The sequence below is a fragment of the Zeus faber genome (assembly GCF_960531495.2).
Source record: "Zeus faber genome assembly, chromosome: 22".
NCBI classification, from domain to species: Eukaryota; Metazoa; Chordata; class Actinopteri; order Zeiformes; family Zeidae; genus Zeus; species Zeus faber.
Genome location: NC_137209.1, coordinates 2,908,068 through 2,934,827, shown reverse-complemented (window position 1 = coordinate 2,934,827; position 26,760 = coordinate 2,908,068). Strand labels below are relative to the sequence as shown.

Below are 26,760 nucleotides of genomic sequence, written 5' to 3'. Positions count from 1 at the left end.
GCCCCGCGGAAGGGTCCTGAGCTCCGGGGAACATGGAGCGTTAACGGAAGACGAGACGCTGGAACGAGGCATTTGTCACCGAGGTCACCTTTACAGGCGCGACGTCAGTTGTGGAAAGCGAATTCGTAAAAACAAAATGGTAAGTGCTCAGCTTGTGGAACGCGGTTTTAAAAAGTGGTAGCTAGCATGCAAGCTAACAGTGACAAGGTGTACGGTTTCCGGAAGCGAGCTAGAGCTTCAACCCCACTCACCTGGCTGTTGTCACGCTGTAGCCTTTGGGTTTAAGAGAGGCCTCATCCGAATTGTCAGAGATATGTCAGAGGCGGATGATAAGTTGTAGCATGACATTTGACGCGCAGCAATAAGTTTCGTATTGGGGAAAGACAAGTATATCAGAATAGGGACGTATTCTTCGAAACTTTCTCTTGCCGTTCTTAAGCGGAAGGGAAGCGTGAGAAGCGTACCTTCTCGTGTGTCATAGTTGGCAATGATTGCCCGTGGTTCAAGGAAGTCTTTTTTGTTCATTTAGCTCACTGACACGCCATGGTATGCTTACCTGGACGTTATCCCCTTTTGCATACATTATTTTTTAGTTTTGTGTTGTTATGGTATTGAGACATTGGAGACTTTACCAGTTGAGGTAAAATCCATGTCTTTTTTTAGTCTCCAGTTGGTTCCATCCAAGCGTAATGTAAGATCGTTGTTCCCCCGGCGTTGTGCAGGTATCCTAGAGATCCAAGTATCTACTCTGTTATCATTCAGGTACAATCCAAACCACCCTCTCCTCTCTGTCAGATAGACCCCCAGGGTGAGAGTGCTGGACGCAGCCGTAAGTAATGATCTTTGTGGCAGTAGATTTTTGTGCCAAATAGTTTTTATGCGATGGATATAGCTGTGTTAGTTAGATGTAGTTTTGGCCTTTGGCAATCTTAAATTTCTTTGTTTAAAGGTCAAACAATGTCTTGAGCAACTACCGTGTGTACTGTTTGGACTTGTTTTCTAGTTGTGCAGTGCTTGTATGTTTTAGATGTCATTTAGTTGAAGTAATGTGCAGACCAACTCCCTTTTGTAACATTTGAATTGAAAAGTACTGTAACACGATCTCTATATTTCATACAGTGTTATACATGTTGCAGAATGTTAATAGGATGTGAACAACATGAAACATAAACAGAGCGTTGCATTGTGACGAATTTATTACAATTAAAATTCCCCCCAAGATCAAAATAAAATTAGGTTGACAATTATTGATGAGAGAGAGAGAGAGAGAGAGAGAGAGAGATATTTTAATCTTATTGGAAATGGGTTAAATAGCCTTTTTCTCCTCAGGGCCAGTTTAATACAGGGCTGTCGGTACCCCCCCCCCCCACCACTCCCCAAATCCTCGAATGTTCGCATTGAACGGTTTCACTGACAAAATTCTGAGTCAGGTACAGCCCTACAGATGGGGATCCGCGGACCGGGGAAAACAATGTTCCGTACGCCACATTTCAGTGCAAATTTATGTCAATATGTAATTTAAATATGTACATTAATAAAATAACAATAGGGCCACTTCATGCGTGTGCAGCACTTTAAATTTATATTTTAAAGGCTGGTTGTTAGGTTTTGTATTAACTGTAATTCTTTCTCAGCCCTGGAACTCAAACCATTTTCTGATGGCCCAAAAACATAAATAATTAAATTAATAGTCCATTCATTTCCACATTGACTTATAACCGGTCAACTGCACGGTGCTCCTGGCTGTGCCCCCGGAGGAAGGAAAAGCCAGGATGGGTCAAATGCAGAGGATCCATTTCACCGGCCACCATCAAGACTGTTTCTTCTTCTTTCTTTTCTTCTAGCTTAGCTTACTTAAGAGAGGGGAGCTGTGTCTTCTGTAGCTGGTGCTGGGAGTAATCCTTTATTAACAGTTGTAAAATAAGTGATAGAAGGAGCCGCTGTTTCTTCTTTAAGCGTTGCAGCAGGAAAAAGGTGCTGAGATGGTGGAAATTAAGCGAAGGGCAGAGCAAAATACATCTGCTCTGCACGAAGGACAGATGAAACTCTCTCAGCACCCCAACCGTCCCACTAAAACAGGGGTCTGTCGGGTTTGGGACCCCTCTTTAAGTCGATATCCAGTATAATACAGCTGTTTTGTTTCCAATTAAATCTCGATGCCCATTCACCCTGTACCTTATAGTGCTTGACTAAATTATTTTCTTAAAATATCCACGCCTTGTGGATGAGGTTTGAAAGCGGATTTTTTTGCATATCCATTTTTTTAAGTTCTAAAGTTTTCAAATAAAGTTTGGGAAACAAAAACACCTACATTATACACAATCTGTGTATGTGAACGTCTCTGAACGACACCTGTGCACGTTCGCTTACGTGCAGATGGAGAAGCATAATCCAGCCTTTAGTCTTTACATCAACGAACTACTGTACATTACACCATATGACAAATGCACACAGGAAGAGAAGATGGAAACAAAAAAAAAATTACAGCTTTAAACAGACCGTTCGATAGTCTAAGGTCTAGAATGACTAAAGCAGGGGTGGCCAACCAGTCAGAGACTAAGAGCCACTTTTTTGTACTGTGTTACTGCAAAGAGCCACATCATACACATGGGCACACATGAACACCACCCCATCCCTTCCTCACACACACACACACACACACACACTCACACAGACCTCTGCTCAGCCAGATTTATTGTAAATGTCACACACCAACATGATAATGACAGAAATTGACTCCTAGCCCCCGCGACCCGACTAAGGATAATCGTTTGAAGATGGATGGATGGATGGATTACTAAGACCACAGGCCAGTTATTTTCAACAATAAACATTGTGTGCACTGTCTCACACACACAAACTCTGTTCAAAAAGTACTGTTGTTTATTTATTCATAGAGGGGGGAAATGGACTTCGAGTTTAATGATAAGGATGTATTTTTTTCATGTTGGGTCAATTTATTCAATAGTGTCCCTTAAACCCTAACCTTTAAGAATCAGTTTTGACTCTTGCCTACCATGCACGATCCGATGCTTTGGCCATCCACATATACCTGGGACTAGGTGTTCCGGAGCCCTAGCCACATTTCTGAAAATGCGTGGTTACGAGGATCGAACCCGCTATCGGATCTCGAGTTCAAAGCCGCTACCATTGAGCCAGGACTCCTAAATGAAAGTACTGCGTTTCCGCGGAATACCTCTCACTTCAACCAAGTCCACAAACAAAAATATAATAATTAACAACAGCGTTTTTCTCTGACTATGCATGTTGCTTAGTGGGACTTCTGGCATTCCTTGTCTTGAAGAATCCTCTTCAAATCTTGTATTCTGTTGTTGCCACTCGAAGCAATTCTTTCACATGGGTGTCAGTCAGAACAGATCGATGCTTTGATTTCACATGTTTTAGGGTAGAAAACACAGACTCGCAGACGTATGTTGACCCAAACATTGAAAGTATCTTAAGCGCAGCCGGTTTGACATTGGGGTATTTTTCCATTGGCACACTTTTCCAGAACTCAATGGTCCCTTCCCTTAAAGCAGCTTTCAGTCGGTCCTCCTCACAAAAATCGATCATCTCCAACTCAGCCGTAGCCTCATCTGTGACGAGCGAGGCTTTCAAACAGTCCGTATCCGCATTAAATGGGTCGACGAGGAACGTAATCCGTGGCCTTTTCAGTTGTAGATCACGGAACCGGGTCACAAAGCTTTCGTGCAGGTTTTCAACCAGTGTTGCATATCTGTCTCTTTTCTTTTTCAGGGCGGCGCTGGTGACTTGCCCGCTGGCTTTTAGCAGAGTGGGAAAATGCGTTAAATCTCCCTTTTGAATATGCGTCTTGAACAGCTTCAGTTTGTTGACAAACTCAAACACACTTTGCATCAGGTCAGGGTTAACTTACCCTGCAGGGTCAGGTTCAGTCTGTCCAAGTGACACAGCAAGTCCACTAAAAAGGCCAGATCCATAATCCACTCGAGGTCCGAGAGCTGGGGATAGTCCTTGTCCTTCTCTTCCATGAACAGTTTCACGGCATCCAAAAGCTCAAAGAAGCGAGAGAGTACCTTGCCTTTTGACAGCCACCTCACAGTGCAGTGCAGCGGCAGGTCACCTGGAAGCCCTTGGTCCAGCTCAGCGATAAGATTCCTGAATTGCCTGTGGTTAAGCGCATGTGTGCGGATGTAGTTGACGATTTCCATCACGGGCTTCATGACGTTGTCTAAATTCAATGATTTAGACACGAGTTGCTCACTGCGGATGATGCAGTGGAAATTCCAAAACTCTGGAAATGTTTGGTCAGCTTTGCACAGCCGCACAAGCCCATTCACAGATCCGATCATGGCTGGCGCTCCATCCGTGGCTATTGCAGTTAGTTTCTGTATGGGCAGATTTGCTTTCGTAAATGCAGCCATCATTGTTTCTTTCACATCTATGCCACGGGTTCTGTCTTTTAATGGCACTATATCAAGGAGTTCTTCTTTGATCACACAATCGTTTGACACAGACCGTACAAATATTGCCAACTGAGGCTTGTCTTGTATGTCACAACTCTCATCCAATGCGACACTAAAATACTCACATGCTTGAAGGTCAGAGTGCAACTGTGATTCAATCGCCGTGTGAATGTCCGATATTCTGCGTTCAACAGTGTGGCGGGACAGTTGGATGTCTGATACACTTCGGTTTAGTTTGTGGTCTTCAGGAGACATGATTTCAACAGCGTCACTGAGGCATTTTTTAACGAAGTCCCCTTCATTGTATGGCTTTTTGGCCTTTGCAATGTTCCAAGCCAGTTGATATGATGCAAGCGTTACGGTCTCTGAGTGCTTTGTAAATTTTTGGAAAAACTGTATCTGCTTTTCTGCCTGACTTTTCAAAGTGACCAACTTGTGCTTGCGAAGTTCAGTCCCTTTTGGAAATTCCTGGTCGATGTTAGCATGGAGTGAGCTGAAGTGGCGCTGAAGATTTGAAGTTTTGAAATGCGCTAATGATGCCTGACATATAAGGCAGAATGGCTTGCCATTACGTTCAACAAAAAAATATAAACTCTCCCACTCTGTCAAAAACGTCCTGTGTTCATCTTCATATTTCATATTTTCATATTTTCGTTTTGCTGTGCTTTTTCTCCCTGCCATTATGAGAGCGAACTTGACACATTGTTTACTACTGAAATGATCTCACGGTCCGCTTGCGACCGTAGAAATCAGTGTTGTCATATTGGCCCAATCTGGCAACACTGGCTGCAGCTCGCGTGTCGCTCGCGAGTCGCGACACCGACATATACACACACACACACACACACACACACACACCCCTCCAGCCTTCACAGTTCTCCATCGGGGATGTCGTATACGCAACGCAATTCACTGGCCGATCCATCTTATATGTTGACTACTAACCATGTCAATAGTGTTGAAAATAAACTTCCAAAGCTTTTAGAATCTTATTTGGTGATTTATTAGTCCTAATGCCTCGTTAGACGCGTTCCAGTCGCCTGGAATGCGTCTTTACGTTGACTTTGTATGGAGGCGCGCCGCCCCGGCGCTTTTGGTGTAAACGCGGCATTAGGACTAATAAAACAGGCGTTAATGGGACATGACTCCTGCTGCTGTCCGCTTTGAGTAAATGAGGAAGTGATCCGCGGTGGAAAACGAGTGATACATCGTAGCGATTTTATAATCATAACAGGGAATGAATGGCTGCGCTTTTTTTTTTTTCTGCGTTTTTGACGCTTGTCATGTGAAAGCCCCTTAAGAGCTGCATGAAACCAGCCAAAGAGCCGCATGAGGCTCGCGAGCCGCGGGTTGGCCAGGCCTGGACTAAAGCAAATAATTGCCAACACAAATCAAAGTCCTTTTTAAGAAAAGCAGTTCACTAAAGAAAGACATTACAGCACTCAAGACAAGTTTGAACCTGAAAGCGTGATTGGTGACTTTTCAAACATGTAGCGATGAGCCAGTTCTGATGTCACAACTTCCTCTGTCGTTCTGCCCTGTTTAGAGTTTTTCTTATGGCCATGGTAAGGGTCTATAATTGGTGTAACCTGATTGTCTTTGGAGATAAGTGCATCCCAGGGAAACGCATCAAACAGTCGGAGAACATGCAGGGACCAGTGACGTGAGGCACTGACTTTTTCAGAGTCAGATTTACAAAACATATGAACCAAATGGAGTAGCTTAAATTCACCATTCAGTTGACGGCTTGCCCATTCACTACTAGTTGTGTTTCATATCTCATAACAGCATTCTTTACACACACACACACACACACACACATAGTTAAGGTACATATTTGGCCAAGGAAGAACGTTAATTTTATAGCGGCTCAGGGAAAGAGCGCATTTGCTCTGCACCTTCCATTTGTTCTTAATTTGCCATTGCAATTCCACAATTACTATTAGTATTTAATTAATTACATACTCATTCAATATAAGGATATACTGCAGTGTATGCACGTTCATACCTTAACTTGTAAATTAGTCCTCCTTATCTTCCTTTCGTTTTAAAAGTCTCTCCGTCTCAATGGAGATTATTGCCAGGGATGAAAGTCGTCCTTGGTCAGTCCCATTCCGACTATGTTTTGAGTCCTTTCAAAGCAGGGAATGACCTTTCCACGGACTCTGTTGTAGCCGTTATAGTTAGTACCAGCTGGAGTAACTTTGTCGCCTCAGGAACAGTTTGCATCAGATCATTCTCGGGCAAAAAGCTGAGAAGCTGTCCAGTGGATATCCATTCATTCCTCACCGTTTGTGAGCTATACAGTCCGATGAGATCAGCCTTTAGTCTCACAAATTCAAAGAACCTGGCGTATTTTAACAGGCTCTGCAGTTTGGTGTCATCAAAATGTTGTGACATGTCATTACATTTTGTACAATTGACCAAACCAAGGAATGCTAGCTCACCAAAACGATCAAATCTAGCTTCCAGTTGAACACTGATATTGTCCAGAAAAAAAATTGTTTCCTCTCATCTCCGACTGACTGTTGATTTCGGACACTATTTGTCAGGCGGAGTGTGCCGCATTTCTGCTCAAATCGCTCATGGAAACTGTCAAACTCCTGTCTCTGGTGTGGCACAACTCCAAATGTGTCGTCATTCGCGCACAACAAAATCCAATGTCCATTACTTTGTTTTGCAGCACTCTAAAGAGTGCATCGTTTCACTGAAAATGTTCTCATGACATAATGAAAAAGCATGTTGATGCTTTTGACAGCCACCACTCATATCCAGCGGCCATCATTAGGGTGTCATTATCCCAACTATCTGGATTTTCGCTCATTATACGGAATAAAGCCCGCAGATCAGATTGGTACATGCTTATTGTCTGCAACAGTCTGGAATTTGAGCTCCATCTTGTAGGCGCTGCTCTTGGTAAACGTCGCTTCACAACATCATCCAGTAAGTGGGTGCGCTTCGTAGACTTACTGAAATATGTCCCTAGTCCCTCAGCTGTTTTAAAAAAAAAGTTCTACACTCAGGCATGCATTTTGCCGAATGCAAGAGCACCAGGTTCAATTTGTGTGCGTAACAGTGGGTAAATATGGTCTCAGGCACCTTTTCTTTAATCCTTGTCTGCACCCCATTAAGCTCTGATGACATCACAGGCGCTCCGTCATAAGTCTGAGCTACCAGCTTTTCGACACTTGTATTTCTCCAACACTCCCAAAACATACTCGGCTATAGCAGGGGCTCGTCTGTCATCCCTCACATTATCAAAGCCCAAAAACGAGGTCTTTCAAAATCTCTCGGGTTTCCTTTACCTTAGCATTGTGGATGCTAATATTTTGTCTCCGCCGTTCTTTCAAAGCCAAATCTATTCTTGAGGATCCAAAAATTTTCAAAGCAATTTGGCTTTGAATGTGAGTAGTTGATCTTTCATGTTTGCTGAGGGTTCTTTGAGATTTTTCAAGTCACAAAATCCTGTGTTAGTCCAGACATTGTCGCCTGTTGAGAACAAAAGACAGGGAATAGCAGAAAAGGCGGTTTCTTGTAGCACAGGCACACAGCCAGTCTTTTCGGGTGTACTCCATTTGAAAAGAGTGAGTTATCTTCTGTCCGTTGTTTGAAGCAAAGCTTATAGCTTTGGACTTTTGATTGAAAGTCCAGTTTTGAGAATTTCTTAAGCTGAGATATAGAATTTTTCATTTTTCCAGTCAGGGAAAATATAAAAATTAATGGACCGCTGTAGTGCACTTGACTCTGCGTAGAAGAAGAGCAACAGCAGAAGGAAGCACACCTGTAAAGTTTAAACCTGTGTGCGTGACGCACAAGCCCACTTCAGTGAGGCAGAGGTACTGGCTGCCTCATCTCATGCTTTTTCAGTGTGGTTTTATGTCAGAAAAGCAAAACTAAATATGTTATACACATACATGAAATACATTACCTATTTTAGGAAAGTGAGGACATATAATAAAAGTGTCTACAAACATTACATTGGTGACAAACAGTGAGAAAGCAAAAGGGGCATGCGCTCAACCCAGTTTGTGAGGGATTGCGCAATCTGAGATGAGGCTTCGCTCCTTGCTGCCTCACCTCGTGCGTCTCCCCTCTAATTGAACAGGAAATATGCAAATTCAGCGATTTTGATAAGAAAAATGATTGAAATTATTGGAATCATACATAAATTATATTTATAGCACAGATCAGTTGACAAGTATTAATATTTATTTTATCATCATTTGGTTTTTCTTTTCACAATGACAGGTGAAGCTCTGCCTCACCTGCCTCCCCTGACTGCACGGCCCTGGCAGGGAGACATGACTTGACATTACATTACATTTAGTCATTTACCAGACGCTTTTATCCAAAGCGACTTACAATTATTCAAACACCGACGGACGCAGCCATCAGGAGCAATTAGGGGTTAAGTGTCTTGCTCAAGGACACTACAGCATGCTATCAGGAGGAGCCTGGGATCGAACCAGCGACCTTTGGAATACTAGACCACCAGCTCTACCTCCTGAGCTACCATCCCCACGGACATTGAAGTGCAGGTGTCTGCTGCTGCATTTACAGTGATACCAGAATCTGATAGTTATGCAGACAATCACAATACCGAAGTAATACTTGGCAAGAAAAATATTCTACCCAAATGTTGATAAAGGAAAATTTTGCAAATAGAATTCTGGGACTTTGCAGTGTAATCTAGGGGTTAGAATCTCACAATTTGATATTATCGCTATGACACAATAATAATAATGCATTTTTTTCTCTTATGGTTTGCAGTACTCCAAGTATTACGCTGACATCATGACATCAACGTGTACATTTGCACTGCCAGAAGTGGTGGAGCTGAAAACAACTTCGCTGTGCCACAAACATTAACTTTTGATGAAAGCCCCGCATGCAGCCTCACACATAGACCCACGACACGGAGAAGCGGAGACGGCGTGTCCCATTCCCCGTTAGTAGCATTAGCCGGAGCCCTAGCCCGCCATGCTAGCCTAGCCTGCTCCGCTAGCCCCACCATAACAAACCAGATCAAATGAGACAAGTGACGGGAAGAAGACAGTAGTGGTGGGGTGTTGCGATTCCTTTCAGGTACACAGATCTTTCGATTCAGTTGACTAAAAAGATTTGTTCACCAATTCACAAACGATTTTCGGTCAGTCGCACGTTTGCGAATGACTACTTTGTGCTGTGGATTCATTTAGTGAGTCTTCTCTTCAGCCGAAGACCATGCAGGAAGTCTGTTGGAGTGTAACAATGTTAAAACAAGTTTGACACAACACTTTGTTGCCCCCTTCCCCAAATCAGTTGATCTGGGTAAAGGCCTTGGGGTATTCAATTAAAATTCAAGGAGGTCCAGTTAGAGAGAATTTCCTCAAGCAAAGGTCAGGAACATCATAATGTCTAACTTGCTTTATGATTCAGTGTCATATTGAAGTAGCCTGGTAGTTGTATCAACGTCTGTATGCAGTCAACAACTGACTGTCATCAAATAAAGTACAATTCAATAATATTTCAACAATATTTATTATCAGTTTTCACATTGAACTGGAGGGATTATAAATAAGTGCTCTAATAATAAATAAATATTCTTCTAATATTAAATAAAATAAGGGCTGCATTTTAAAATAAAATACATAACAGATCTTTTCAAAGATGTGCATCTTAAAATAAAGTGCTTCATTAAAAAAAAGTGCAGCTTGAGTTTACCTTTCCCTTATTTTTTTGTGAACTCCATTTCACATCTTAACTAATGTAACTAACTTACTATCTAATCTAAAAATTTGAAATAAACAATCCAAACAATTGAACAGCTTTAACATTTTCCTCATATCACACTCTACCACTTTCTCTTGTTCAGTGAGAAAAGTGAGCTTTAGCTTGTCCTGCCAGAATTTTAAATCTGGGCTGGAATGGTGTCAGGGCCATACTGATGCACATGTGTAGGTGCTCATTGGTGAGCGCGTAATGATTTTTTGCTTATGTGGAGCCGAACATGGTCAATATGTAGAGGGCTACTTTCCTCAGACCTGGGAAAGCTGTCTCTGAGATTATTTGGAGCCAGAAAGTGGTAGGGTCAGTTTCTCCAAAATGCTCTTTCAGGGCCACATTTTATTGGATATCAACCAGTTGCATTTGGTGAGGCCCAGCATTGCCCACTTGAAGGGCTGTGTGACTTCCTTTGAAAAACCCCCTGATATCCTTGATGAGGAATGGGTTCTGAATGACAGGGTGAGCTGCTGTCCAAGACTGAAGCTGTCAAAACATTTGCTTAAGTTTACAATCAGCTTGTCAACAAAGTCTACAAAATAAGATACCACTCTCTCACCCTGAACCTGTTCCTGCACTTTTGGGAAGTGTGCACAGATCACATGCAGGTCTTCCTTGAACACCTCAAGCTCCTCTGGAAGGAGCGAACCGCTGTCATCAGGTCACAAACTGAATTGTCCTTGCCCTGTAGCTTTAAATCCAGTTCATTCAGGTGTGAAGTGATATCAACCAAATAAGCCACGATATCTATCTTCTTCTCATGTTCTAAAAAGGGGGAAAATGGTGTTGCCTTTTGGCTCTTCAGCTGTGCCAAGAAAGCTGCGGTTTACCTTCGGATTGACCAAAAGCGCTACAACACCTTGCCTTTGCTGAGCCATCTGACATTGTTGTGCAGCAGCAGGTCATCAGCATTTGCATCAACTTCTTTGAGGAACTCCCTGAGCATGTAATATTGATGGGAAGAGGATGCCCTGAGAAAGTTGATCATTCTAATCATTGTGTTCATCACTTCAGCATACTTGTCTGACAGGGTGGAGCACTGGACCGATGGATGAATAATACAATGATAAGAGATGAGCTCAGGATTGTCCTCTTTCATTCTTGCCACAGCTTCTTTCTCTCTCCCAACCATGGCAGGGGCTCCATCTGTGGTTATTGAAACCACCTGTTTTTCAGCTCTATTCCCCTGTTTGCTAGCTCCTTTATGGCCAGGTAGATGTCTCTCCTCATGTACGGGTCTGAAGGCATGTAATACCTAATATGTCTTCACACAACTCGTTCTTCTCCTTGTTGAAGAACCTTCTATAAACCAACAACTGAGTCTTGTCAGACACATCAGTGGACTCATCTACAGCTAAGCCTATGCATGGAACCTTATGAATTGCTTCATCCAGTTGTGCGAGAACATCCTGGGTTAACATTTCAGCTTTCTTTGTGGCTGATGATGCTGATATAGGTATTTGCTTTGTTTGTTCACAAATCTCTTTTTGTTTCCCCTTAAATAAGGTTTCAGCTACCGCTCTCATGCACTCCTCGACAACCTCTCCATCAGTAAATGTTTTTTTGTCTCGTCTCTCGACTGTGTGTGACAGTGAGACGCTTTGCTGAGTAACATCACGTGAGATGATTTACAATACATGCAATTGGTCTCTGACGTTCCTGGACCGCTCTTCCAGTACCGTAAAGGCAATAAAAGTTGTGCTGATTAATTTAGAAACGCTCCGTCCATATGTATTAATTCTCAATTTATGGGTTATAGGTCCAGTTCCGGACAGGATAGCGTCTGGGTCAGGATCTGGACCGCGTGCAGCCAATTAGTGACCTCTGGTATAGGCTATGTATTGTGCACATACATTTGGGTCTCTGATGGGCCTACTAACACACAAACTGAAAAAACACAACTCTATTTTTTTTGCGAGCTGTCTGTTTCAGAAAACATGTCCTTAAACAAGCTGTTCAGCTTTGCTGCCCTGTCACACGTCACCAGGGGTATTATTCTAAATAGAACTGCCCCCTAGGCCTGTCACGATAACAAATTTTGTTGGGTGATATATTGTCCCAGAAATAATTGCGATAAACGATAGTTGTTTTAAGACCATTTTTGCCACTTATATAATGATGATATAATACCATAAAAATACAAGTACACCCTTTTCAATAGCAATGATGTTTTAGTTCTTAACTTAGCTTGAGTAACACGTTTTACACACTTACACACTTTCATTCAATTAGAGAAATCTTGGAAAATATATTCACACACACAAATGCAACATCTGTAGGAGTAACAGTGGCAGAGAGTCCACTGTGGATTCTAGCGTAGATAAAACTCGGCCAGGGACTATGATCGGGGTCACAGTGAAAACTCTAAAAGATAAGGAGGAGATCGCGATTTCGGAGGATTCGTCTTTTGCTGTTAGTTTTTGTCACGTTGATACCTGGCGTCGCTCCCCGGTGCAGTGAAAAAACCCATAGGTGCTACACCCAAGTCTTATAATGGTAGGGAAAACCCTGCTGTTTATTCTGGCATCATGTAGGCTAAAATGTTGGTGACATTCTTATGTAAATAAACACGCATGTAAACACAACAGGCAATGATCGTGGTCAAAAAAATTATCAAGGCCATGTCCATATATCATATGATAAGTCTATATAGTTACTATCGTGACCTACTGCCCCCCATCTGAGTAGCTCCACCCACGGTTGTACCCACGGCCGGACCCACTTGCATTGAAGCTAAGAGCTATTCATGGAAAATGCCCTTTGGCTGCAGAGACCACCACAAATATTTTAAAAGAAAGAGGAGTTAATACCAGCTGTCTGTGACAAAACTGCAGACGAGGCAAATGTAAGTATTTTAGTGTGTGTTTGTGTGTGTGTGTCCACGTTAGGTTACTGTAGGCTGCGGTGCGTGATCCTCGTTTCTCCAAACAAAACTAGCTGTAGTTTATTTTCCAACGTTTCTCTAATTGAATGAAAAGAAAAAAGCCCCAAGCCCCGCCATATCAGTGCTGGTCCGGACACTGCGGTGAAAGTCGGAACAAACTTTTAAATTAGGCCGTGTAGATCTAATATGAGTGAAGATTCAGCAACTGAAATGCTTATTTCTCAACTCAAATTTGTTCAGAAACAGATTTTGGTGGACCGATAAGGCAAAATCAGTGAAAGTTACGGAGTAAATAGAACGAAACCCAGAAGCCATGCTCAAACAACATTGGCTCACAGAACACGGAACTTGTGCTCAAGCCCCAATTGCTTGCAACAGTGAGGGATGCAAACAACTCGCTTTTCGGCAAATTTCCGAAATTCTTGTCAATTTGGATGACTTGTGTGAATCGTCCATACCGATCCAAAGAGGTTTTTTGGGGTCAGGTGGGGGAGTGTGCGGCAACGCATTGGTTTTATTTTTTATCCGTCAGAGAACGACGCCATCCGCGATTGATTAAATACTGGACTCTTTCTCTGATATTACATTATAGAACTAAGACACAGAAACGGCTCTAGTCTCGGGTTGAAAGCGCTTCAAAGCGATTCTGTGCTCATAGGTTCGCAAAATTGTAATTCATATCAGTGATGCGTTCCTGGGAACCCGGAAAAGTGTCGACCACCACCACAGTATATTTCAGACCTTTTTTCACCATACATGTGTATGCATCCCTGTACAGTTAACTAAAACTAAATTCCAAACTAAAACTAGCTGTGAAAAAACATTTTAGTTAAAACTATACAGAAAAACTAACTAAAATAAAAACATATACAGGAAATGTCTTTAGTTTAAGCCTTTTTTTTTTTTCCAAGTCAATTTGTTTAAATTTGACAACATATAGCCGTTACAATACAATTCTTATCTCATCTCAACCAGTTGTTATCTTCGTAGACATACAGCATTAATAACGAGCATGGCTCAGACCTCATCTGGTGGAGAGCTACTTTTAACTGGAAAGATGATAATTATAATTTACCATTGTTAACAATGAGGGGACAAACAGACCAGATTCTTGTCTGTGTAGGGAGCATATACACAGATCAGCCACAACATTAAAACCACTGACAGGTGAAGTGAATAACATTGCACATGTCGTTCCAATGACAATTGTCAAGGGGTGATATACACTACTCACAAAAAGTTAGGGATATTTGGCTTTCAGGTGACATTTATGGAAAATGTTAAAAGTTCACGCTACAGTGATATTATATCATGAAAGTAGGGCATTTAAGTAGAAGCATGCAATGGTTATTTCCTCATCTCAAACAATTTATTGAAACAAAAGCCAACAACAGTGGTGGGTATACCACAACAAAAAAAGTCTGTCTCAATAACTTGTCATGTGCCCTTGAGCATCAATTACAGCTTGACAACCACGTCTCATGCTGTTCACAAGTCAACTTATTGTCTGCTGAGGCATGACCCCCCACTCTTCTCGAAGAGCGGCCCTCAGGTCATGGAGGTTCTGGGGTACAGAGTTACAAGCCTCTACACGGCGACTCAGCTGATCCCATAGGTTTTCTGTGGGATTCAGGTCTGGAGAAAGTGCGGGCCACTCCATTTGAGGTACCCCAGTCTCCAGCAGCCGTTCCCTAATGATGCGACCTCGATGAGCTGGAGTATTGTCGTCCATGGAGATGAAATTAGGCCTGTGTTGTTCATGCAGGGGCATAATAACTGTATTAATAATGTTATTCAGGTAGTATGGGCTTGTCACTGTACCATTCACAAAGTGTAGGGAAGTTCTGTATTGACTAGACACATCTGCCCACACTGTAACACCACCACCACCAAAGGCTCGTCTGGTGACAACAGTAGCTGATGCATAGCGCTCTCCTTGACGTCTCCAACATAATTGGCGGCCATCATTTCTGCTCAACGTGAATCGACTTTCACCAGAGAACAGCACTGAGGCCCACTGGTCCCTCGTCCAGCGTCAATGCTCCCTGGCCCATGCAAGACGATGATGCCTGTGCCTGGTGGTGTGTCAGGTACCCTTGCAGGTCGTCTAGCACGCAGACCACGCTGATGTCAACGGTTTGGAATGGTCTGACGTGACACTTGGATGCCTCTCACCTCCCTTAAATGTGCCTGGAGTTGAGTGGCATTTATCATCCGGTTCCGCAAGACACTGTTCACAATGAAGCGGTCATCAGTGTGGGATGTGGCCAAAGGATGTCCACTTCTATGCCTTTCTGTGACTCTTCCAGTCTCTCTGTATCTCTGTTGGAACCTGCTGATGACACTCTGTGACACTCTAAGCTCAGTGGCCACTTCCCTAGGGAAACATCCTGTTTGAAGCCTCGCAATGGCGAGGTACTGTTGATCAATTGTTAGGTTTCATCTTGGTCTCATGATGTCAAAATGTGAACAGCATGATGAAGAGGACTGTTTAAATACCAATTTTAATTGAACCAGGAAATGTATTGGTCGATTCATAGATCAAACACCTGTTGTGAATTTTGCCGTTCATCTCCTTGTTAGAGAACAGCAAGTTGTGCAAAAAGTACTGAAACACTGAACAGTTGGACATGTGCATTCAAAAGTTTAGAGAAGATCAAATTAAGTTCACCTGTAAAGGTTATAGTGCATTTTAGGTTCATCCTGAAATTTCACCCGAAAGCCGAATATCCCTAACTTTTTGTGAGTAGTGTATATTAGGCAGCAAGTGAACAGTCAGTTCTTGAAGTTAATGTGTTGGAAGCGGAAAAATGGGCAAGCGTAAGGATTAGAGTGACTTTGACAAGGGCCAAATTGTGATGACTAGATGACTGGGTCAGAGCATCTCCAAAACGGCAGAGCTTAGTACCTACCAAAAGTGGTCCAAGAAAGGACAGTCAGTGAACCGGCTACAGCATCATGGGCGCCCACGTTCTCATTGATGCACACTGGTGTAAAGGTTATAGTGCATTTTAGGTTCATCCTAAAATTTCACCCGAAAGCCGAATATACCTAACCTTTTGTGAGTAGTGTGTATAAATATATATATAATTTATTTTTTTCAGTAAACAGTAAACATAATGGTGTCTCAGAGGACCTCACTAGCCAGCTCTAACCTTCTGCGCTCAGAGCCAAAAATGAATTCTATCTGAGGGGGGACACACACACACACACACACACACACACACACACATGGGGCATGTGCTGAGTACACTCATCTACATGGATAGGCACTCAGCGCTTGCGGTTGGGTGGGGCGTCTGGCCAGTTGCGGTGGGGCGGGCCTCGCCCTTGTGTGGGGTCATGGGGGCATGTGGGCATGGGGGCCCTGCTGGCTTGCCTGTAGGGCGTGCGGTTTGGGCGGGGTCTGACGCGTGCACTCACCAGTGGACACATTACATGCTGTTGGAAAACTTCTCCTGCATCGTCGGTGAGGTAAATCTGCCTGCTACCGGAAAACAAACTGAGAGTAATAAAGATTTTTATTTTGCAGAATAAAGAGAAAGACACAGTCATGCTTCAAAGCAGTCTTCTGATTAGTCTACCTCTACTTTACTTTAGGAGGCCTTTATAGACATGAGAGGTTGTGTCCCGTTCTGAGACTTGCCATGTGTTTTGCTGTTGCATTCAGTAACAGCTGAGAACATGTTTTAACCCTCTGGGTCGATCGTTCACTAACATTACCTCGTCAGAGTACTAAGTGGATGAGTAGCTAGCTAAGCAAGTAGAGACCGTTCATGGAATCCTGTTTGCCGCGACAATAACACTGTCAAGTTAGCTAACGTTACCAGTGTTACCGGTGGTAGCTACAGGGTAAATAGATGGGATTTTTCTTTTGCTAGGCAAGCTTAGTACAGCACTTCAAGGCGACAGCTGAAAACAGTAGCATGCAGCCTTTATGCAGCTCTGCTCTCCTCTCCACTTAGCCCTAGCCTGCGTCTTACAATCTTTTTTTTTTTTTTTTAACTTATGGTTATAGTGACCAGTTTCCAATGGGGGGGGGGGGTAGTGTGTGTGTGTGTGTGTGTGTGTGTGTGTGTGTGTGTGTGTGTGTGTGTGTGTGTGTGTGTGTGTGTGTGTGTGTGTGTGTGTGTGTGTGTGTGTGTGTGTGTGTGTGTGTGTGTGTGTGTGTGTGATTAGTTGGCGAGCTGTATGTAATATGTGGCATTCCCCTGCCAGCTGTGATGTATGTAGTCTTTAGAGATGTCTGATGTAAATCACATTTCCTTACACTTTTTTTAAAATTTGTTTTTACAGTATGAGAGCACCTCTACAAGCTGCCACAGAAAATCATCTTGCACCTACACCAGCTAGCAAGCCAAGACCACATGAAAAACACCCCTCTATATATATTTTTTGTTTCATGAATTCACATTTTCATTTGACTTGAACGTGATTGTTGGTTCTCAAGTTGCTCTTCTCACTTGTCACCTTAAACCATTTTTTGTAGTTTTTGTATATAGTTTGTGTGACGTTTTCAACAAACCTTTCAAAAATAAAAACATTTCTTACATTTCTTGCATTGCCCCACTCCCACTAGCATACAGCCTCATTCCTTTGTCTGAGAGTCTGACAGAGAGAGGGCCCAGCCTGCTGCAGATCAACACCTCTAATGGCCCCCACCAGGGGGTCATTAATTTTAAGGTCATTAGCTCATTTCACACCTTGGGTCAACTGAAAGTTGTGAGCAGTTGTGATAAAAACTTGTTTTTACCAATTTATACATCAGATTTGACAAACTATTTTGAGTTCATTATATACACAAGACCTTGATGAACAACTTTTGTATTGACAAAACAGTTTGTCAGTATATTCTAGTGTGTGCTATGACAACATTTCTCGCGGAAACACAAAATACATAAACAGAACTCTTTTTATCTTGTGTGATTTAGACCTATCTAAAAGCTGCATAATGGTACTGACCAAACTATTGATGGTATATCAATGTAGCTGTGATTTTCCTATATATAGATATATCAGCCACTTTGGAATAAGAGTGTGTTAAGTTGATTATATTTAGGTAAATATCAGACCACACCAAAATTACAACGCTTTTCTGAATTCAGCTTGGACTTCAGAGGGTTAACAAAGAAAAACATAGAACGCTTTTGGTGACGGGAAAGCTTTTTGTTTACACAAATGGTCCTTTTATGAGCTAGAAAAGCAGAGATAACGAACAAAACATTTGTGACAGTGGTATACAGGAATGTAAGATCTCCTGATAGGAGTCGGGTGTCACCAAACAAACATGCCTCAGCATTTAGACATCACTTGGTGGTAGAATTATATCATTCATTGACATTGATCATAATTTTTCTCTCACACACAGCACATGCACACATACAGGCGGACTCATCACAGGTGCACAACACACACCACCAGTGCCTGCTTTAAACACAACCGCAACACCATCCTGGTTTTCATCCCTCTATGTTGTTTGTTAGTTGTTTAAAGACGAGAACATGGTAAGATTGTTCTCCAAAGAGTGGGATTGGTGGCGGTTGGCCTATGTAACAAAAACCTGTGCTATTCTCATCCCCCTATCCTCCAGCAGTTCTTGATGATTAAAGAATGAATAAAAAGTGGCATTGCAGGTTGAGAAGTTGAACTCCACTTGGAGACTAACTCTTTCCTACATGCAATGCCATACAAATATGCCCAGCATACTGACAGCACAGCTTAAAAGAAAAAAAAAAAAAAGTTCACCTCCTGCTTAAGAGAGAGACAGACACAGGCAAAGTGTTATCAGGCCAAGTGGGACCGGAGGAGTTGGTGTTTGCACAGCTCTTGTCTGTGTTTACTTGTCAGCTTGGCAACCACTTATTTAAAACTTTTAACTGACCATTGAACTGTTTTTATCCAGATGCGGTTCATGCTGCTGTTTAGCCGGCAAGGGAAGCTGCGACTCCAGAAGTGGTACACAGCCACATCAGAGAGGGACAAAAAGAAGATGGTGCGGGAGTTAATGCAGGTGGTTCTGGCCCGCAAACCCAAGATGTGCAGCTTCTTGGAGTGGCGGGACCTGAAGGTTGTCTATAAAAGGTAAAAGTATATATATATTTTTTTTAAGTACAAAAAACAATATAATAACGTTTAAATGTGTAATCGTGCAGTAATGTTAAAATAACAACTTGACATTTTAAATATAAAATGAATGATGAATATAACATTTTTACTATTTTATTATTTGTATTTAGTTTTCATCCTTAAGTCTTAGTTTTTGCCCAATAAGCACTGTATCGCAACATGCCATTCAGAGCTTCAACTGGAAACACATTTGATCTGATCCCAGGAGAATTCGATTTATATGATTATTATTATTATTATTATTATTATTATTATTATTTTATTATTATTATCAGACTGATTGACTGACACATTCAGATTAATAATAATAACAATAATAATAATAATTAAAGCTGCAAGCAGCGATGACCAGGTCCTCGAGTGTCGGCGGGACCCGAAAAATCGGCCAGGAAGAGTTTGCCAAAGTATGGGGCATGACCGTTAAACACTGCCTTTTTTCGAACACGAAATCCAACGCATTGCTACGCCCACACCGTGTGATGAAAACTATTTTTTCATTTTATCATGAAGGTCTCTTGTAGACACTCGCCAAGTTTGAAGTCAATCTGATAAATAGGCTAGGAGGAGTTTGTGGAAGTACAAAGCAGAAAAATTAATAAAAGTGACTAAAATTGCACCTTTAAGTCTAAAGATGTTACATATATGTACCGAATTTCATGAGTTTTTGTGGGGGAAAAAGTGAATAGGTTTGATTTTATTTTTTATTTCAATGAGGCGTGGGCGGCCAGTTTGCCACCCCCATGCAGGGACCCATAGAATATCAATTGCCACACCGGGACTGACGAGTGTTCAAAGTTTTTCCTGAATTTTCCAGTATCTTTTTGAACATGAAATTTTATGCGTTGCCAAGCCCCCACCGTGGGAGGAAAACATTTTTTTAATAAATTTTAATCGTGAAGGTGTCTTGTAGAAACTCAGCAAGTTTGAAGTTGATCCGATAAATCACCTAGAGGAGTTTGCGAAACTACAAAGCAAGAAAATGACCAAAAAGTGACTAAAATTGCACCTTTAATTAAATATGGCCGACCTCCTGTTGGGTTTAGGTCATGGCGTCAATATAATTTTATTATTATTTTTTTTTGGTCTAGTGATGTTACAGAAGTGTACCGAATTTCATAAGTTTCCATGGTAAAAAGTGAATAAGATTTTTTTTAACTTTCAATGGGGCGTGGGCGGCCATTTCGCCACGCCCATGCACGGGACCCATTGGATATCAAATTACACGTCTAGACTGGTGTGTGTGTGTGTGTGTGTGTGTGTGTGTGTGTGTGTGTGTGTGTGTGTGTGTGTGTGTGTGTGTGTGTGTGTGTGTGTGTGTGTGTGTGTGTGTGTGTGTGTGTGTGTGTGTGTGTAAAGTTTTGTGAGTTTTCAAGTATCTTAAGGCCCCCAAAAAGCCGACTTGAAAAGGCTGAGTGACAAGAAGAAGAATAAACAGAGCAATAACAATAGGTTCCTCGTCCCACATTCTGAGGACTTGGACCCTAATAATGATAATAAATGGAATTTATATTAATATGAGATTTCTATGGGACAAGTGTTTCTTAACAAATTGAATCAAAGTACACTAACTTGCAATATCAATCTCCTGTTTTTTAATGATGTTTCTTTTATAGAAAGAAAAATGTGTCCCACCACAGCAAAAGCCATCTCAAGCATTTCTAAAATTGCCAGGAGCAGCCAAATCATTTGTAAAAACCTCTCTTGAAGGAAAATTAGATTTTTCCAGATTCGTGTTCCTTTGTGATTTTTTTATTTTTATTTCTCAACGTATTTTCAAAACCGAGTTTGATTTATAAATAGTAGAAAAATGTTAACTCGTGGAGTTAAATTTTCCCGTTACATTACATGGAGAAACACAGTTCACTTACCGAGGCGCTAAACAACGCTGAACAACGGGAGATCGATCGTTTCCTTTAAAATGAGCATCCAGGTGAAGATCATTCCTCCATATTCCATGTGATATGAAGTCACAATGTGAAACCGTTTTGATAGAATTCAACCTTTAAATTGTACCACATTTACACACACGGAGCCATTGTTGTGAAACGGCGAAGAAGAAAAACCCTTCGCGTCACACACCTGCGTCACTCCCGTAAACAGACGGTTAAAGTGCAGCACGGGGGTGTTTCAGTCTCACTTGTCTATGAAAACTTTCTTCTCCGCATCGTTATGGATTACGCGAATCGGGTGGCTGAAGCTCTAAATAATTTTTCGGACCTTAATCTGACCAGTGTGATAGATCCAAGTCAGTGTTAGCAGCGCGTACTGGACTTCATTTTCCGCGATGATAGTTAGTTCTCCAATGGCGATGCGGAGAACGACAGCGATGCTGAATCTGATATTACTTCGGACTTGGAGAACATTTCAAACAGCGGATTTCAAACTTAATGTGACATGGAAACAGAATATTTTCAAGAACCACCGGAGGAGACTGACGATTCCATTTTTTTTTACAACGGAAGAAGTCGATAACATGATGAAGTCCGTTGAGGTTGGTGATAGACTCTACATTTTGTTGTGTTGTCCGTACTTTTAAACTCCAGAATAATTCCACTTTTATAAAACATGTATATTCTTACTGTTAAATAAAAGCTTTTTTATAAAAACAAATTAGTTGTGTGTTGTTGAGCTGTTCGTGATTGGCCCATTGAGCAGTATGTTAATTAGCCATGAGGCTTTGTTTGTCCGCCAACCCCATTTGCATTCTGGGAGCTGGCTGAATGAACCTGGTGTGGGTAAAACTTTGGAGGTGATTATTTCAGAATCACAGTTTGCCACACCCTTGTCATTAACAAGTCATAGCTTTAAAAAATATTTGCTTGATTTGCACAAGTGACACCTTGTTTGGAAGCTCTGATTCTCCACTTTCAAATGATGCAAATAAAAAGAAAAACTCGAAAGCTGCCAAATGACCCTATAGTACGTGGCGGGTCACAAATGTGTTCCAATGCAAATAATTGCATTGCGTGTACATATTGTGTGTGCATATTTTTTTTTTGCCATGGTGTATGTTCAGTCCCACTATTGTAATACATATTTTAGTAGAATAACACCTTTGTATTATATTATTCTGGACACCTAAATGGGTGTATTTTTGGTGTATGAATTGGGTACACAAACACAATTGAGCAGCATTAGATTGAATTGATCAGCATAGTATATCTTTGTGTAATCGCTGTTCTCTATTTTTAAACAAAAAAAAAATCTTTTTCTATAAAGCGCAAGAGACAAGGTTCGGCAGTTCGGCAGTTTATACAGCTTGGTAGGGTTAAAAATAGGAAATGACAGGACTACTTTTCAGCCTGCAACATAGGATGATCGGATGATCTATTCAGTTCTGTCTGTTCCTTGTACATTTCAATTGAAAGTAAATGCTAGCTGCAGACAGAAATAGCTTGCAACAGGGTTGTCATCAGTGCAACACTTTGTTTCAACCAAAATAAAGAGCCAGGCTTTAAAGTTATTTTAAGGTGTGAGCTATAATTTCCTGGCACCCATCATCACTATTCATTGTAAGTATTTGACACTCATATTTTATAGCAACTGCAGACCAGTCAAAGAAAATGGGTTTTGCCTTGCAGATTCTGTCGTCTCCTGCCACTATACAGAGTCTCTATCACAGGTCTGTCACTCTGCCAGCAGAGTTGCCAGGTACATTTCTTTCCCGTGGAACACTTTTTAAGTGTTTTTCTTATTGGTCTTTTTCCGAGGTTTGGGGGTTGCACAATAGGAGATAGTAGGTTCTGGAGAACGTCCTTCGGGTTAGGGTTATGGCATGGAATATGTTGCCATCAGTTGGACCTTGTTCTATACGGACATGTACTGTATGACACGGATCTCAAAGCATCTGAATAAAACCCTTAAACTGTAAATAGTAAAATTTCAAGAGTTTATACTTAGCATAGATGAACATAGCATAACTCCAATGTTGTGTGGTGGTGTGTTTTTGTGGGACAAATTCACCTTTTCTGTGGTTAACTGTCGCTCCACTTCCTTCACTGAACTTTGAAAGATTAGGCAGGATTGATGGTTGCCCCCTTTGTTTGGAGTATACTGCCTTACTATATATTTCTGCTTGATAAGCCCTCAGCCAGAAGGTCAGTCAGGTAGTTTAATCTTTCCATTGCCATGTCTGTGTTCTTCCATCAAGCTTATGTTTTACCATTTTCTGATGGTAGATATGTATATAAATATAAAAAATTCCTTCAACTGAAGCTCTGAAAGGTACAAAAATCAACTAAATAATATACCATGGCCCAAGATCTTATGAATACATGTACAATCAATATTGAATTGCACGGCTCTATACATCTGAATGTATTGAGTCATGATGTGTCAGAGGTGTGACACTACTGTAATTTTTTTTTCCAGAATAAATAAGTAGAAGCCAGGTTAGCATCATTCCTTCTCATATCTTTCCAAACACATATTTTTATTATAACAAAGAACAAATTAAGATTGTGGGGGGGGGTAAACGCTTCTATGTTTGTGAAACTTTTATACAGGTACTTTACAATTAAAAACTGATCATCAGAATCGGTTTATTCTGCCCGGTACATTCACACTTACAGGTACTCCTCACTTAACGACCTACCTGTTTAACGACGGTTCAGACTTACAACCAGCTCTGTGACCAGTCTGTATTGTACACTGCATACAATACCGCAGCGTGCGTGCATCGCCCCTCACTGTTCTTAGTCTCGTTCCCGCAGTCTGTCAGTATTCACTACACTAGCATTCGCAATCGTCATGCCCCCTTTCTGTGAAATAACACGGGTCCTTGCTTATCGACCAATTCACTTAACAACCCGGTCCTAAGAACGGAACTCGGTCGTTAAGTGAGGAGTACCTGTACTCGGAATTTGTTCTGGTGAGGATTGGTGCCTTACACTATAGTCCATTAGCATAAAAATAAATAAAGATGGAGAATAAAAATAATAAGTTCAAATGTAATTGTCAAATATATACAAATAGCCCAAAAATACAAAACAAAAATAGTCAAATGTAAAGATATACAAAATGAGGTACTATGCACAGGATAAATAATTTGTTATGGGTATATAAGGTATAAATTATACATGTGAATTACTATGTGCTAACTATCTTATTACAGTATGTACAGTGTAATACCAATGTTATTGCACCTATATTATCGCATTATTCCAAGTTGTGTGGGTGTTTGTTTGAGTGAAAGAGCTTGTTTTTAACTGAACAGCAATTTACTTGCTTTGAACTAGATGCTGCTTCTGTGCTCTCTTTATATAAATAGGTACGCAAGCCTGTATTTCTGCTGCGCGGTGGAGGAGCAGGATAACGAACTGATTACTCTTGAGGTTATCCATCGTTTCGTAGAGCTCCTGGACAAATACTTTGGAAGTGTGAGTCTCTCATCCCACCATTGCTTTTGTTTGTTTTTTCCACTCTTCTCAAATAACCTCTGTTGCTTCAGTAACCAGTCAGTTTAGATGTTTTCTTCTCTACTACAGTGAGTAGCTTATTTTAGCTTCTGCAATAATAGGGGTTTAACCATCAAGCAAAATCTTAAAATTAAATGTTTTAATTTTAATGTTTGACTATATGATGTACACAATTCAAATATGTGAGCGGTGAGCACTCATATCCCTTGATAAAGGCCACCAACAACCAATATCAACTCCTACTTTCCTCCTCAATTTTCTTTGAACGGTGGAGTGGTCAAGGAAGCCCCTTTCCCACTGTGCCCAAAACCCCGAAACACCCGCTTACATCTGGCATTAGTCATTAGTTGGAAAGGTAACACCTGTGTTTCAGTCCCGGGTCAAATGACCCTGCAAAAGAGACTGGATTTTATTGGCTCCAGCTCTGATGTAAATATGATACCTAGGTCGAAGGAGTGATGCCACGTGTGTTGAAGTTCCAGACGTTAGTGTATAAATAAACAGGAATATCCTTGTATCATTCGATCACTTTCAAAATCAGAAGTTATTGGCTTTTTTCCTGCATGGGGGACCATAAAATGTTTTTAGTGTTCAGAGGGGACCACAGTGGAGAACCCCACTCCCCCTGCCGGGCTCCTAACCACTCCAGGACTGCTCCAACCCAGTCTCCGAACCGGAGGTGGTATCCACTCCCCCCTGCCGAAGGATAAGTGTGCTGGCATGGATACTCCATGCTGCTTCGACTGTAGTGTTGTGGTCGTTTACAAACAGTCAGATTCTTTTGTAGGAACTAAGAAAACCTCTTGCTCATCACCCGAGTCTCTCTGGGTGATGAGCATTTTTTCTTTCTCCCAAGTTTTACAGTTTTATGTCGTTGATTATTTAAATTGCTGTCTCCTCTACTGGTTTTTTTTTTTTTCAAATCACTCTGGAACCATGACACACCCCTTTTCCGGTATGTACGTGACGTTGAACCAGAAGAGATTAAAAATGTAATTTCTCCTGGCAATGGGATGGGCATCAATCATCTATTTTTAGCGGGTTTATCTGCGTTTAAAATAAAACCTGGGTAGACCCGCTAATTTTGGGGTAAAACGGTACTAGTTACGACGACTGAATAAGCAAATGTGTTTTCTCTTCTGGGACTCTGAACTAAACCTAGACTTCTCTCGCTGTCACCCCTCCCATCCCTGTGAGCTATGTTGTACTCAAAGTGACAGAGATACTCTCTTGAAAACATTTTTCAAGTTAAAAGTTAAAATAATAAATCCTCTTTTCCAGCTGCTCAAATGTTTAGAAACCACAGCCACTCTGCCACAGACTGGCAGAAAGTTTGTACAAGTCAAAATAAAAGATAGTCAAACTATGTTCCCCATGTTGTTTCCACATCAACAAAAAAGGTTAGTTCCAGCGAACTTTTGTGACTAATGTAAATGTGCATGTGTCCAACAAATGTAAGACCTCTACACGGGTAAGTCCAAAGCTCCCTGTGTTCCCTTTTATCACGCCAAAGGCCTTGTTGGCTTGTTTGCCTTTAAACAAATGAGAACAAAAAAAAGAAAAAATTGCTGGAAGCATTTTGCCATCCCCATGTGTTTGTTGTGGTAGACTGATTGCAATGATTCCCCTGTTGTTGCCATTGACCTGGTCCTATTTTGTGAAGGTGTGCGAGTTGGACATCATCTTTAACTTTGAGAAGGCCTACTTCATTCTTGACGAGTTCCTCATGGGAGGCGAAATCCAGGACACGTCCAAAAAAAGCGTCCTCAAAGCCATCGAACAAGCAGACCTGCTGCAGGAGGTAGTGTGTGTGTGTGTGTGTGTGTGTGTGTGTGTGTGTGTGTGTGTGTGTGTGTGTGTGTGTGTGTGTGTGTGTGTGTGTGTGTGTGTGTGTGTGTGTGTGTGTGTGTGTGTGTGTGTGTGTGTGTGTGTGATGTACTCTAGCCTCATTTTCACAGCCTCGCCATCCATCTCTGTCTCCCTCTACAGGAAGACGAGTCACCGAGGAGCGTTTTGGAAGAAATGGGACTTGCTTAATTAGAACGCTTTGCATGCAGACAGCAACAATGCCTCACTGTAGGAGACTACAGACAGAACCTATGGGTATTCATGGATAGATTCATGG

General features: G+C 41.6%; 1 protein-coding gene across 1 annotated transcript; it reads left to right on the top strand.

The window, feature by feature from the left end:
- Positions 1 to 26,760, top strand: ap1s1 (adaptor related protein complex 1 subunit sigma 1). Its single transcript, XM_080022952.1, has 5 exons — positions 1 to 139; positions 18,995 to 19,173; positions 24,488 to 24,596; positions 26,299 to 26,436; positions 26,625 to 26,760. The coding sequence occupies exons 1-5, from the start codon at positions 137 to 139 to the stop codon at positions 26,670 to 26,672; spliced, it is 477 nt and encodes a 158-aa protein (XP_079879078.1). The 5' UTR covers positions 1 to 136; the 3' UTR covers positions 26,673 to 26,760.